General features: G+C 41.4%; 1 protein-coding gene across 1 annotated transcript in view; it reads right to left on the bottom strand.

The window, feature by feature from the left end:
* Window positions 1-16129, bottom strand: part of LOC137543889 (PX domain-containing protein kinase-like protein) — a 78075-nt gene that overhangs the window by 35238 nt on the left and 26708 nt on the right. Inside the window, exons 3-5 of the mRNA XM_068264960.1 lie at window positions 10247-10433; window positions 3184-3261; window positions 3013-3086 (exon numbers count right to left, since the gene is read on the bottom strand). Coding sequence (XP_068121061.1) covers window positions 3013-3086; window positions 3184-3261; window positions 10247-10433 — 339 coding nt within the window. The remainder of the gene's footprint in view (window positions 1-3012; window positions 3087-3183; window positions 3262-10246; window positions 10434-16129) is intronic.

The following is a 16129-nucleotide window of genomic DNA, read 5'->3' as shown; positions in this document are numbered from 1 at the left end:
ACAAGAAATAATGCAGGCCATGGGTATCAAACAGGCTTTCCATACTCCCTACCATCCACAAAGTAGTGGGAAAGTAGAAAGATTAAACAGTACCATTAAAACAAAGTTAGGTAAAATATGTGAGGATACAGGAAAACCATGGACAGAATGCTTGCCTATTGTCTTATACAGCATTAGAACCACTCCAATGAGCCACAGACTTGGGTTAAGCCCTTATGAAATTCTGTTTGGGCAGGTACCACGCACCAAAATATATCTACCTCAGCAGCTACAGTCATTTCATTCCAATTTAGCAGAATATGTCATTGCCTTACAGAACCATCTAACTGAAACTCATAAAAGCATTTATCATTGCATTCCAGAACCAAACTGTATACAAGATTCGCACAAACTTTTGCCAGGAGATTATGTTGTATTGAAGCGGTTTAACAGGAAATCGTTGGAAGCCAGATTCCAAGGGCCTTATCAAGTTCTCCTTGTGACAGCTACTGCAGTAAAACTTGAGGGATTCACTACCTGGATTCACGTCAGTCATTGTAAGAAAGTGACTAAAAGCAAGGATGGTTAAACTGACAGCATTAAGTATTGTACTGTTTGTATATGTTGTCAATACCTTACAGGCACAAGAATCCTTCTGGGAAGAACCCAATCTGTACATGACGTTGCAAAGGAGAGTGGCATTAGCGGAGAATAAAACAAAATGTTGGGTATGTGGTATGAGGCCAAAGGATTCAAAAGGATTGCCACTAATAGCCATCCCCATAACAAATGAAGCATTAAGTAAAGAGGACATTTTAGGGCAAAACCATACTGCAGATAGAGCCAGAGCTGTCTGGAGAACCCCTGTATTAAAACCAATGCCTGATTCAAAGCCCACAATATGCATGGATATAGAAAAATCCCTGAGACACCTCTAGTATCCCTAGGTAGACTGCCCAAATCATATTGCAATAACGCCACATATAACTTCACTATGCTCTGGAAAAATGTAAGCATAAGTGATATAGGTACTGATGCATGGTCCCTAGGAATAGCCTTACTTATGTTCCTAGGGGGTAATACTGGTTATATGAATTTTCCCTCAGATCAAGGTATAAATAAAACTTTATGTAATTTCACTGCATTAGATGCTATCCAGATCCCAGAGTGTGCAAACTTGTTAGGAATAGAGCTTGCTATGATAGGAGCAGGAGCACATGCAAATGTGTCAAAGGAAATGTTTTCACGGGGTATAATCTCATTGCAACCACCCTATTACTTTGTTTGTGGGCGATGGGCTTATGCCTGGCTGCCAAGAGGAAGCTATGGTCAATGTACTGTAGCTACCTTAGCTCCAGGAGTAGCTGTTGTAGAAGAAAAAGCCATAACTGCAAAGAAATATTTGTTGCCCCATCACAATTTATATAAGAGGAGTCTGTTTACCGCGAATGATTATGCATGGGCCTTTTTCCCTACATGGACAGGTTGGGGGATGCAAATGATGATAAGATTAAATAACTACTCTGGACTAATTGACAATATGTTTAATGAGACCATTGCAGCGGTCACTGCTAACACAGTTGAAATAGCCCAAGTACGCAAGTTAGCACTACAAGAAAAATTGGCCTTAGATTACATACTAGCGGCCCAGGGGGGGATGTGTATGGTGGTCCAGGATGATTGCTGTACGTGGATTGATGACAGTGGTGACATTGTCCTTAATCACTTACAAAAAGTAAAAGAATTGCAAAACACCGCTAGGGAAATAGGCAATGAAGGATGGAATCCTTTTAAAGGTACAAACATAGGAAATTTATTTGGTTCAATTGGAGGGTTCTTTAAACAAATAGTTGCTTATCTGGTGATGTTCCTGCTCACAGTCCTGATGTTTTATCTTTTCTATAGATTCATTATGTGTTTCATTAGCAGGTGCACTCGCACATCTGAAGCTCACATCTACCTAGTTCAAAGAAGAAGCTCCTATGATGAAATATCTACCCAGGAGTATGAAAATTGCGCGACATCGTCGGTCTAACTATTAGATCCTGTGCCTGAAGGCCAATTGGCTATCAGGGTTGGTACGCTTGTCACTGTTGCGCTTAACGTGCGGTGACCGTGCCTTGAACGCGCTTTGTCACTATTGCGCTTATCGTGTGGTGGCCGCGTTTAGCTGTAGTGTAGTCAGAAGTTTATGTTAGAAAGCTTTGAATTACTTCTGTAAAATTCTTGTTTGTTAATTGTTGTTATAATTGATTTATTAATTTATGTGGCCATCATATGGCCAAAAGGGGGGAAATGTGAGGTTTATGTTAATATAAATATACCTAGCTGTAGATTCCTCCTTTGGATCACAAGACAGGTTCTCTTAAGTTTTGCTATAATAGGAAAATAGACAGAAATTGCTTCTCTCTCTAGCAGCAGCTCAGAGCAATAGAAACTAGATAAGGGGGTCTAATGATTTCAAAGTTTAATTTTCTCCCTTTATCATAACAGATTAGCTGACCGAAACTAGATAGTGAAGGACTTAGGACCTGTCAGACAGATATGTATATTTCTGCAGTGTTTAGCAAAATTATTAGCTGACAGTTATGGAAAATTACAAATAGACACGAATTACCTCATGTGAATAATCATTAATTGAATTGACCAAGCGCTTTTCTGTCTTTAAAAGGAATGGGAAAATAAACAGGGGTCAGAACATAATCTGAGTCCCTTAGACCGTGTTCAAAGGTGTCCGTGTGTTCTTCCTTGGGCCTACCTATTGGGAGTCCATTAGCCAACGTACCCACTGAGGTGCTTGGCCTCACCCTAAACTTATCTTGCAGGTCTGCGGACTTCACACAACGCATCGAAACGCAGCGTCGGGTGTGAAAGGTAAAATGAAAGTCTATGGACTTTCATCTTACCTTGGTTAACGCAACGTTAGCCGTTTGCGTTAACGCACAAAATCTGCCCTAATGTGAAAGAGCCCTAAGAAGACAATTCCAGAAATCACCTTCACGTCAGCTGAAATACAAGAAACAATCCACTTACCCAGCTTAAGACGAGATGCTCTTTAGGCTGATTTTTACATCTCATGAGGAAATTTCTTTTCCGTAACCTCCAACCTATGGGAAAGCATATGCTAAAGGATGCTCAAGGTAAATACAAGTGTCTTAGGAAGTCCCAGACACTGGGAACAAATGAAGGTTCTAACAATCTCACCTATGTCTTTGAGAGGCTCCACCACCTCGTATCTGGGATCGGATCGGAAGAACATAGACACTTGTTGCAAGGCAATTTCTGTCCAAATAAAGAATATTATTGTCAAATAATTTGCATGAAACAAGACAGAACTGATCAAAACAATGTACTAGGGTCTCAAGATGAAAAACTAAAGCAACTAGGAGCAATTGATCAAAACAATCAACTAGAATCTTTACTTCAATCTGTACCTGAAATCTGAGGGGAGGCTGCCTCCCTTTTTGACAAGTTTACTTTATACTGGTCTTTGTAAATTAGCCCCGTTATGGAAGCAGTACATTAAAATTGATACAGTGATGAGAAAAACTATTTGTCCCCTTTCTGATTTCTTATTCTTTTGCATGTTTGTCACACTTAAATGTTTCTGCTCATCAAAAACCGTTAACTATTAGTCAAAGATAACATAATTGAACACAAAATGCAGTTTTAAATGTTGTTTTTTTTATTATTTAGTGAGAAAAAAAAATCCAAATCTACATGGCCCTGCATGAAAAAGTGATTGCCCCCCCTTGTTAAAAAATAAATTAACTGTGGTTTATCACACCTGAGTTCAATTTCTGTAGTCACCCCCAGGCCTGATTACTGCCACACCTGTTTCAATCAAGAAATCACTTAAATAGGAGCTATCTGACACAGAGAAGTAGACCAAAAGCACCTCAAAAGCTAGACATCATGCCAAGATCCAAAGAAATTCAGGAACAAATGAGAACAAAAGTAATTGAGATCTATCAGTCTGGTAAAGGTTATAAAGCCATTTCTAAAGCTTTGGGACTCCAGCGAACCACAGTGAGAGCCATTATCCACAAATGGCAAAAACATGGAACAGTGATGAACCTTCCCAGGAGTGGCCGGCCGACCAAAATTACCCCAAGAGAGCAGAGAAAACTCATCCGAGAGGCCACAAAAGACCCCAGGACAACATCTAAAGAACTGCAGACCTCACTTGCCTCAATTAAGGTCAGTGTTCAGGACTCCACCATAAGAAAGAGACTGGGCAAAAACGGCCTGCATGGCAGATATCCAAGGCACAAACCACTTTTAACCTCCCTGGCGTTCTATTAAGATCGCCAGGTCGGCTGCGGGAGGGGTTTTTTTTATTAAAAAAAAATCTATTACATGCAGCCAACTGAAAGTTGGCTGCATGAAAGCCCACTAGAGGGCGCTCCTGACGCGTACTTCTAATCGGCCCCGGCGATCAGAAGTAACAAGGAAGGCCGCTTTCCTGAGCGGAGTGACGACATGGACATCAGCCGACGTCAGCCGCCTCCGATCCAGCCCTTAGCGCTGGCCGGAACTGATTGGTCCGGCTGCGCAGGGCTCGGGCGGCTGGGGGGACCCTCTTTCGCGGCGGCGACGATCAGGTAGCACACGCGGCTGGCAAAGTGCCGGCTGCGTGTGCACCTTTTTATTTGGAGAAAATTGGCCCAGCAGGGCTTGAGCGGCACCCTCCGGCGGTAATGGACGAGCTGAGCTCGTCCATACTGCTAAGGAGGTTAAGCAAAAAGAACATTAAGGCTCGTCTCAATTTTGTTAAAAACATCTCAATGATTGCCAAGACTTTTGGGAAAATACCATGCGGACCGACAAGACAAAAGTTGAACTTTTTGGAAGGTGCGTGTCCCATTACATCTGGCGTAGCAGTAACAGCATTTCAGCAAAAGAACATCATACCAACAGTAAAATATGGTGGTGGTAGTGTGATGGTCTGGGGTTGTTTTGCTGCTTCAGGACCTGGAAGGCTTGCTGTGATAGATGGAACCATGAATTCTACTGTCTACAAAAAATCCTGAAGGAGAATGTCCGGCCATCTGTTCGTCAACTCAAGCTGAAGCGATCTTGGGTGCTGCAGCAGGACAATGACCCAAAACACACCAGCAAATCCACCTCTGAATGGCTGAAGAAAAACAAAATGAACACTTTGCAGCGGCCTAGTCAAAGTCCTGACCTGAATCCTATTGAGATGTTGTGGCATGACCTTAAAAAGGCGGTTCATGCTAGAAAAGCCTCAAATAAAGCTGAATTACAACAATTCTGTAAAGATTAGTGGGCCAAAATTCCTCTAGAGCGCTGTAAAAGACTCGTTGCAAGTTATCGCAAACGCTTGATTGCAGTTATTGCTGCTAAGGGTGGCCCAACCAGTTATTAGGTTCAGGGGGCAATTTCTTTTTCACACAGGGCCATGTAGGTTTTGAGTTTTTTTTTCCTCACTAAATAAAAAAAAAACATCATTTAAAACTGCATTTTGTGTTCAATTATGTTATCTTTGACTAATAGTTAACGGTTTTTGATGAGCAGAAACATTTAAGTGTGACAAACATGCAAAAGCATAAGAAATCAGGAAGGGGCAAATAGTTTTTCCCATCACTGTAACTATCACTCTTTCCCAGCTTAATGTTAAACAACAAATCAGGTTCGGGGGACTTTAAATGAAACCTAAAGTGATAGGAAGGTGCCTCACTTTTAAATATTGATAGTTACCTGTTTTGTGCCAATTTTCGCAGTACGCCACTGACAATGTGGGCTTGATTGAAAGCGGCACTCGACGCAAGCGCAGTAAGGACGACCTCGAGGTCGTCCTCTGCACAGTGCGGAAGCCCCGGGCTGGTGGCTGCGAATGGAGCTGTCAGCGTGGGACAGTCAGCTGCAAGGGGCTGGATGAAGCTCCAGGTAAGTAAATCGGCTGTCATTTACTTTGCCTGATGCCCTTAATACATTCAACATTTCTGACCTAAACAATTTTCCTAAAATTACTGGCTGCAGATATAAGACTAACTACGGTAATTAAATAATCCCAATGAAAACTAGGTAAATGGCAGTTCTTTAAACAGAATAATGATGGCAGCCTCCATACTCCTCTCACTTCTGTACCCTTGATAAAACAAGTATCATAATCTGAACTGGGTATTTAAAGTGAACAGAAGCATGAAGTAACATTTGCCACTTTGGTAATTCAGCTAGGATGTACAGTGTATTACGTTAACCACAAACACCTCTTGGATTCAAGGTTACAAACTGACCATTGGCAGCAGGTTTCTGAATTATTTTAATTTAGGAAACAAATTAGATTGCTATACTATCTCTATAATCAATGAATACCAGCCACAAATATTCAAGAGAATGGCAAATGTCCAGTGTATTGGCAGAGGCACATGCACAACAGTCACCAGATGAAACTTTCCATCATTTCATTCCCTTCCAGTGTACGGCACTCTGTCAAGGTACTGAACAGAAACAGAAGTAGAACTATTACTCCCTTACTTCAAAAAAAAAAAAAAAATTAGGATGTGCCTTCGGCAAGCCTCAAGTCGCTACAATAGGGATAGTCTTAATATGAGTGAAGCTGCAGGCATTACCAAAATGATAAGATGATAATCCTGATCACTCTGTCTTTAATATTTTTCTATTAAAATAAAAATAATTACCTTTGGAAAGGCTGTTTTGGACGTTCACAAACTATTACTTAACAAATAAGTGATGATACGTTGTAAATTTTGCAAAATGTAGTACAGTACAGCTTTTGCTATTCTCTCCCACAAACTTCTATTTCCCCCAGCAAAGGCAGGGTGGCAGTCACATGGGATGGGTGAAAAGACAAGACAAGACAAGGCATGTGACTTTGGGGACATGCAGAGCTCAGTAGAGCCCTATATGTGACTCAAAGTACTGCTAAGGTGATAAGGCTGCATTCTGTGCAACCTTACCATCTATATGCGCTTTGAGTCCTATGGCAAAAAGCACTTTACAAATGTAACTGTATTGTATTTAGTTTACAATTAAGTACTACAGGGTGAATTTAATAATCAATTAGCAACTGAGACATTCTGTTTTTACCTCAGACAGAAAATGGTGTATGGCCACACCTTTACATGAACTCTATAGACAACGAGTAAAGAAACGCTGTAAAAGAAGCACTGCATGCAGATTACACTGAACCAACTCATCTGAAAAGGTCTGACCATGTAACCGCTACTCGGATTCCAAGCTTGGCCAATCAGAGATCATGCAACTATGAATAGGCCCGGTTTTATTCTTATTTCATATTGTCTCCTAATTATAGTGTATAGTTCACCTTTGGTGGAAGGTTGGGTGTCCCGTCCCCCCTTCCATTACTTCTGAAATGCCACTACCTGTGGAGGCAGACCCATACTCTAGCTGATAGGTGTGTAGTTGTCTCTCCGGTAACCCATGCCTGTCAGTAACCATTACCCTCATTATCCTCTAAATATTTGGTGTAAAAATTATTACACTAGAAATGGCTCTTGGTTCTTCTATCCCCCCCCCCCTTATTTTTCTTGATATATGTTTTTTGGCCCCCATTTGGGGAGAGGTAGCCTCACTTCCTTTCCTATTTACAGCTGGTGACCAATAAAAAAAATACAAACAGATCTATCAATAATAGTGACAACATGTCAATTCCCCCCCCCCACCTTTTTTTTTTTTTTTTTTTTTTTTTTTGATAGCTTGCTGAAGAAATAGAATTATAGGTCCTATAGGTTTTTGCTTTTGTCCATTTGTTCAAATATTTGATCATGTTCTTTGAAATAAAACTGCACAGTTGTTTCATTACAATAAAGCTGTTAGTCATTTCAGTCTTCTGTGCAGCATATGGATAATTAAAGTGTTGATAAAGGAATCAAGATTAATTCGGGTCCTCGGGGGACTGCACTAGAGTAGTGGCATCTGGGCTATCTGCTCCGCGTCCTCTATCTGGTTAAATAAGACAACATAGACAGCCTCTTACACACCGGTGTCCTGCACACACAATTCATGCACAGGAACCTTAAATCCAACTATATCAGAGAACCTAGAGTAGGCCCCATCTGTACTGGATGAACAGAATGTTCCTTAGACCAGGTAGTCTTAAAGGGAACTCGAGGTGAGAGTGAATTGGAGGCTGCCATATTTATTTCCTTGTAAGCAATGTCAGTTGCCTGGCAGTCCTTTTGAACTTCTGACATGTAGTGTCAAGAGTCAAAACCCTGAAACAAGCATATGGCTCATCCAGTAAAACCTTAGTCAGGTGAGTCAGCGTACCTGATCTGCATATGCTTGTTCAGGGTCTATGGCTAAAAGTATTAGATACACAGTATCAGGAGGACTGCCAAGCAACAGGTATTGATCAAAAGGAAATAAAAATGGCAGCCTCTCTATCCCAAGAACCGATGGCAAACGCTTTTCTGCTCTATAGCAAAAAAATGTTTAGCATTAGCTAAACGAGACACTGGCCGCGTGAACCAGCCCTAAAGCACCAGGTAATTTTAGAACAGGACTGGGAACTAAAATGTATCACAGTATTTGGGTTATGGTGAGCTTCGTATTTAGTTATAGATTTTAGTCTGTTGGTAAGTAACTCCACTTGTACCTTGTAGACAAATTGTCTTTTTACCTATAGAAACTAAAAACTACCCTGTATGTTTTTATGCAAGTAAAAATACTTTCGATTTTACATTTTATTGAGTAAAACTGCCTGTGGAGATTTCAGCGTGGAGACATATTGCTATACAAAACTGGGTTTTCTGGAGCAGTGTTCCCCAACTCTGCCCTCAAGGCCCACCAACAGTACATGTTTTGCAGGAAACAACACACATGCACAGGTGAGGTAATTAGTGTCTCAGCAGAGATGATTAACTACCTCTGTGAATTTCCACAAAACATGCACTGTTGGTGGGCCTTGAGGACAGGGTTGGGGAACACTGTTCTGGAGTGTGCCTCACACAAAGCGGAAGATCAAAACAGAACAATATGGTTAGAACGCCCACTGTGACTTCTGCCACATCTGTGATTCCACACAGACTGAAAGCCTATCAGTCACTATAGGGTGATGGCCAAACTGCTGACCGTTTGCAGACTTACATTTTTAATTATATGCTAGATAGATACAAACCATTTTGCAATATAAATTTATGTTTGCAGCCAAGCCCACTATCATTCATTAAGGTTACCCCACCTTCTCTGAAGGTGCAGGTAGCATCACCATACTTCCAATCTAGCAGCTGTATATTAAAGCACAAATCTGGTTCAGACATTTTTAGATCTGGACACCACTGCTTTAAGTAACCTATTTTTATCAGAATATTGTTTTGCTTTGGTGCCCCTGATGCTAATGTTAGTTACCTGCTCCCTGGTGAAGCATAGATTCCAGGCACCTTTCTTTCTGGACACTGCTGCTTCTTGCTTCTAATGAGTGGACACAGGACTGCTAATTATAACTACGGGACTCACTGGCATTGTGTTTAGGAGTGAAAGGCCATTATTTGTTATGTGAATTTCATGTATGTGCAAAGCACCAGAGAGTTCTGTACTTGCAATGAGTGCCAATGGAAACAGTTTCTGGTATCCAGCCTGCCAGGAAAGAGGCTACACCGAGTGGTTGCAGGAAAGCCATTACTGTGAGAGGCCCTATGACAACATTATTTTGCGATCTCCATAATGTGTGCATGCACAAACACGAGGAAGGCTGGGCGGTTGGTCACAGTTAGCCAAGGGCAGTAATGTCTTGGCACTGAAAACTGGTGTAATATCAGCACAAGGGACTTTGACATAGGAAAGGAGAAAAGAACATTAGTATGAAATGTGTAGATCTAAAAGCATCAACTAATTTGTAAGTAAGAGTGCTCAAATGTTCCTTTTTGTGCGAAATTAGGATTTTGCACTTAAAAATCCTGTTTCACAATTTTGATCACTTGACTAGAAGCAAATGAGTTCAGAGACCCAGGGATGCTGCTTGGAGTAGATAATCCTGTTGATGAGGCTGCAAGTGGACAAGCACAGACAATCTCTCTGTGAAGATTTCAGCCTATAGCAATGGCAGCCTGGTTGCCAGCAGTAGTAAGTGCCTGGGCTCTTAAACAGTTACTTGAAAAGTGTATTTGCAATAAGTTAATCAAGAAGCTTTCCCACAGCTGTGAATGAGCTCTGCAAGTAAACGCCTAACACATATCTATGAAAACATTTATGCCTGGGAAAGGGGATTTAAAAAGTTTTAATCTTATATCCGCTTTTGCACAGCAGTGCGATGTCCTACCTGTGTAATTTGCAGAATAGTTATTGGGGTCAAGGAATTTTTTTACCACTTCACAGTTGCTCAGGATGTGATTGGAGGTGATGAAATTAAGATAATTTTGGAGCCCTTTTTGTCGCTCAGCGATAAATTCCCGGTCCATGTTTCCAATAAGTTTCTTGGGAGGCAGAGGTAGACTTAAACTTGAGATCTGGTGAAACACAAACCATAGTATGAAAAAAAAAAAAAAAAAAAATCACGTTCACAGCAAAAAAAAAAAAAAAATGTAAAAATAAAAACTGAGCTCACAGCAGAGGGAAAAAAATAAATATAAAAAAATTTGTTTAAAATGTCCTCAATTACATCATCAGCCAGACAAACTATAAACTATGCAAAACAGCATAACGAATGAGGTCCAGGGATTGCATTTGTGCACTGGAGTGTATCCTTCAGATGCAGCCAGGGAATGCACAGCAGCATCAAGCTGTGCATCTTGTAAAGTACAAGTCATGCAGGAAGGATAGGCAGGCAGTCAGTTTTGCAAAGATTGACATATTGGATGTAATTGCAATTGGCCATGTATTAGGCTGACAGGGCAATAGAAATGTGCGATACATACCTGGATGTTGCTGTATGTATGCTTTATTCTTATGTTTTTTATAAACCGTCCTGTTATTCACAAACTGTGAACACAGGAAAAAACCTCTGCCACTGAAGAAGCGACCTGGTCATAGGTCGTGAAACATGCGTTAGGCTATTGACATTATGACAACATGTTTAAGGCTCCCTGCACACTGCACATCCAAGTTGCAATTCCGATTTTCCCTGAATGCTATCAACAGAAAAAACAGAGAAAAAACGCAGCATGAAGTAATGATAAAAAAAAAGGATTAAAAATCGGAATTGAATGCAGTGTGCAGGGAGCCTTAAGGACTTTTTATGCTAGATCACTTGTATGACTATTTATTGCCATTAAAAATTATCTTTTATGCATACGATTACTAGGCAGTGAAACCCTCAATTTGTATCTTTTTTTTATCTCATTTTATGAACTTGTCATACAGCAAAAGAATGGGGAAGAACTTTAGCACCTAAATGCACCATTGCCCTACTCTCCCAAATAGTTTTAGCCCTATAGCAGAGGATTTCTATAAGATAAATAAAGTGGCGTTATCTTAAAGTGAATGGGTACGCATTTAAAAAAAAATGAAGCAAATACCTAAGGAGAGGGAAGGCTCTGGGTCGTATAGAGCCTTCAGTCTTCTCTCTCGGTGCTCTCTATCCTGCGCTGGCTCCCCCCCCCTTTTCAATCCTCCGTCGAAAGGGTATTTGGAAGTCTTCAGGAGCCGTGTCTTCCCGAAGACGTGCAGCTCCATACTGCACAGGCGTGAGCGTGCAAGAGAACGTGCAGTACAGGGCCGCCCTTCTTCAGGAGCACTCTGGCTCCCTGAAGACTTCTGAAGCCTCCTTTGGCCAGGTAAAGCAGTACTTGACTAAATTAGTCAAATACTGCTACCGGGCGAGCCAGCACTGGAACGAGGGGACCAGGAGAGGAGCGGGAAGGCTCTATAGGACCCAGAGCCTTCCCTCTCCTTGGGTAAGTATCTGTCTCATTTTTTTAAATGCGGTTCCCATTCACTTTAAGCACCTCATAGATTAAACTTTCCAAGTAAACGCATGTGTTAGTGACCTAGAGATAATAATAATAATTAAAAAAAAGGTCGAGAGATGAAGAAAGGAAAATAGAGGGAAGGAAATGATTAGGAGTGAATAACTGGGGAGGTGGGAGACAGTTTCTCTTCATTAACGGTTTATAAGTAGTTATATTGTCAAGAGTGTCCTCTATACAGAAAGTGTCCTGGGGCCTTCAATTGTACGATAGTAGTTTTAGATAGTAGTTTAGACCTTTTTAAATTTGCTCATCAGGTCGTTCATACTAGCTTTCAATTTCTCAAGCAATGGTTATTAACCCAATCTATTTTTAACCTGTGCAAAAAGCAAAAATGGTTGTTTCCAGATGGCTGCAATTGTTTGCTGTAAAAAGAAAGAAAAGGAGGTGCTCCTATATACAGCGCTCTGGAAGATGTTGGCACTATATACAAATAGCAATAATTATCCTGTGTGTTATTTGGACCAGATATTCTCTTGCCTAACAAAGCTTCAGAGGGATTCTCAAGTACTCAATTTCTTATTAATGACACAAGACATACAGGACATTTGCTCAATGGTGCACAGAAACATACACTCAGACGTTTCAAGGTGGTTCCTGTTCCTCAGGTTTATTAGGGGCCCCACCAAAATGTGCCTTGGTTATGTGGCAGCGATACTGTGACAGTATGTATTTCAGTATGCCAAGGACCAAAAAAAAAAAATGAGCTCACACCAAGTCTTTATTGAATGTACAGTTCTCCAAACTGCCTCTGACCCAAAGTAAGGCGACGGATTTATTTTTAGTTTAGGTTTCAGCAATTTACCATGGGATCACTTTAAATAGCGTGCTAAAGAAAAAAGGCCAGTTTATGACATTTCTTTATGCTGGTCACAAGACATGCAATTTTTTCCAACATAAGCAATGCATCAGCCGATTATGATGCTCGGGCTAATCAGATAATAATGTGTTTGTTAATATTCTCAGCTGATTTTCAGAGGTAATTTTCTTCGCTGCTGGAATTTACCCTGCAGAAAACTTAACCTGTCAGATTTCATCTTAGGTTCTCAATCCTTGGTAGGTGTACTTCAGTATGGTCAGGGGGTACCGGAGCATGCGAGTCCATTAACAGTTTTTATATTAACCACTTAAGCCCTCGGTCGTTTTCACTTTATGCATCCGAGCGATGTTCACCTCCCATTCATTAGCCTATAACAGGGGTGCCCACACTTTTTCGGACCGCGAGCTACTTTGATGACGACCAAGCCGAGGCGATCTACCACCTAGCAAACCTGCCGCCTCCCCCCCCCCAGGAAAAAAAAAAACACATACAGAAAGTAGGGAAATTAGACTGGTAGCAATCACTACAGTTCTCCTGTGCAATTTATCATGAATGAATGAACCAGTGATGTGTGGTGTGTGTTGGAAGTGAGAGAAGTAGAGTGTGACTGAGTCCAGAAGTACTCACTTGGTTGTGGAGTGTGACAGCAGGAGCCGCTTGATCCACACAGCCCCGGACAGAGGAAGGACGGGAGACACTGCACGTGGGTGGTCTGATGCAAATCACGTCGGGTAGTTAAACCAGGGAGCCGCTTGATCCCCGCAAACCCAGCGTGCAGACTCAGCGTACAACAGCCAGCAGTACAGCGCTGCTGAAACATGCCCCCTCCTCCAGGCTGCATGTGACATCACAGGAGGTTTCAGCCACACTGATTGGCTGTTACCGGCAGGAAAGGGTGGCCGCAGACAAATTCGCTGCCCTTATTGGCTGACAGTAAGCAATCAATGCATAACCTGTCTTCAGCGTCGGATCGCGATCTACCAATTAGCCCTTCGCGATCGACTGGTAGATCGCGATCGACGCATTGGGCACCCCTGGCCTATAACTATCACTACTTATCACAATGAACTGATCGATATGTTTTTTCCGCCATCAATTAGGCTTTCTTTGGGTGGTACATTTTGATAAGAGCTACCTTACTGTAAATGCATTTTAACAGTAAAAAGAAAAAACCTGAAAAAATTCATTATTTCTCAGTTTTCGGCCATTATAGTTTAAAAATAATATATGCCTCCATAATTAAAACCCACGTATTGTATTTGCCCATTTGTCCCGGTTATTACACCGTTTAAATTATGTCCCTATCACAATGTATGGCGACAATATTTTATTTGGAAATGCAAGAGCATTTTTTTCCGTTTTGCATCCATCACTATTTACAAGCTTATATATATATATATAAAAAAAAATAAATAAAAAAAAAGGAATATTTCATCTTTACATAGATATTTAAAAAGTTTAGACCCTTAGGTAAATATTTGTGTTTTTTTTTTATTGTAATTTTTTTTTTTTATTATTATTAAACATTTTATGTGGGTATTTTTGGGAGGGTGGGATGTAAATAGTATTTGTTTTGGGTAAATATATATTTTTTTTACATTTAGATGTAGTTTTACTTTTTTGCCACAAGACAGAAACCTTGAGTTGTTAACATGACGTCACTAAGCGTATAATGTACGCTTAGAGGGACATAGGAGGCAGAAAAAGCGACACTTCCGAGAGAAGCTGTCGCTTTTTCTGCAGGGGAGAGGAATGAGTGATCGGGCACCATTGCCCGATTCATTGATTCTTGGGTTAACGATCTGCGGCCGGGAGCGCGCGCGATCGGCCGCAGGAGCGCACATGGCCTCCTTGACGTAGTTCTACGTCAAGGAGGACAAAGTGGTTAAAAAATGACACGTTATACAAGCCTAAATTAGTATTATAGTTCGTTAAAAGCATCAAGGAAAGTTAGAAAAACATTTATACACAATTATGGAGTACTCCATACAAATATACGAGTTAATGAGACACTGCAGCGAAAGAAAAATTATGATATAATGATTTGTATGTGTAGTAGAGCAGAGACATAATTCTAATGCTGAGATTACACGATACGTTTTGTTGTAAGAATCGTTACGATAGATGCCTTCGATGATAAAATTCCGACATGTCCGATGTTCCGCTCGATTCGTTTCCGATCTATTTCTTATAGAAGTCAATGGAAAAAAGATAAGAAAAACGAGTGGAAGATAAGAGAATCGAGCAGAAAATCGAATGGCTAATACATTGCGCGACGAATCGAACGCAAAAAAACGTATCGTGTAATCCCAGCATTGTATTTGTTTCCAGTACAGTAGGGCCTAGTGCACACCGGAGCGTTTCCGCAGCGGTTTGCGATCTGCTTGCGGGTGCGGATCCGCTAGGGTAATGTATCTCAATGGGTTGGTGCACACCAGAGCGGGAGGCGTTTTGCAGAAACGCATACTCCCGGGCTGCTGCAGATTTTGGATTGCGGATGCGTTTCTGCCTCAATGTTAAGTATAGGAAAACCGCAAACCGCTCTGAAAAACGGCACTTCAGAGCGGTTTGCCAGGCGTTTTTTGTTACAGTAGCTGTTCAGTAACAGCTTTACTGTAACAATACATGAAATCTACTACACCAAAACCGCTACACAAAACCGCAAAACGCTAGCTGAAACGCTGCAGAAAAATAAGAAAAAGCGTTTCAAAATCTGCTAGCATTTTGCGGATCTGCTAGCGTTTTTTGGTGTGCACCAGGCCTAAGAGTTAAGGCTCATACACACGTCGGATTTTTGCGAACGACCCGTCGTTTGAACGTTCCGTCGTTCCCACGTCAAATCCGGCGTGTGTACTGACTATCGTTCGGGTGATAAGACTTATCACCCGAATGATAGTCTGTACACACGCCGGATTTGACGTGCAAACGACGGAAGGACGGAACGTTCAAATGACGGGTCGTTCGCAAAAATCCGACATGTGTATGGGCCTTTAAGAAACACTAGTTATCTATGCAAATAGCTATTGAGCTTCAGGACTTTGAAAGTCTCAGGGCCCTTTTCCACCAGCGCGTTTATCTTTATCTTGTCACTAACTGTCCCTCAAAGGAGCTCACAATTTAATCCCTACCATTGCCATATGTCTATATTATGTAGTGTAAGTACTGTAGTCTAGGGACAATTTTAGGGGGAGCCAATTAGCTTATCCGTATGTTTTTTTTTGGAATGTGGGAGGAAACCGGAGTGCCCGGAGGAAACCCACGCAGACACGGAGAGAACATACAAACTCTTTGCAGATAGTGCCCTGGCTGGGATTCGAACCGGGGACCCAGCGCTGCAAGGCGAGAGAGCTAACCACTACGCCACCGTGCTGTCCATCGAAACGCGAATCGGACATGTCGGAAATAAACAAATCGACGG

This window comes from Hyperolius riggenbachi, unplaced genomic scaffold (genome assembly GCF_040937935.1).
Source record: "Hyperolius riggenbachi isolate aHypRig1 unplaced genomic scaffold, aHypRig1.pri scaffold_306, whole genome shotgun sequence".
Taxonomy (NCBI): Eukaryota; Metazoa; Chordata; class Amphibia; order Anura; family Hyperoliidae; genus Hyperolius; species Hyperolius riggenbachi.
Note: the sequence above shows the minus strand (reverse complement) of the source record. Positions and strands in the feature narration are given on the sequence as shown.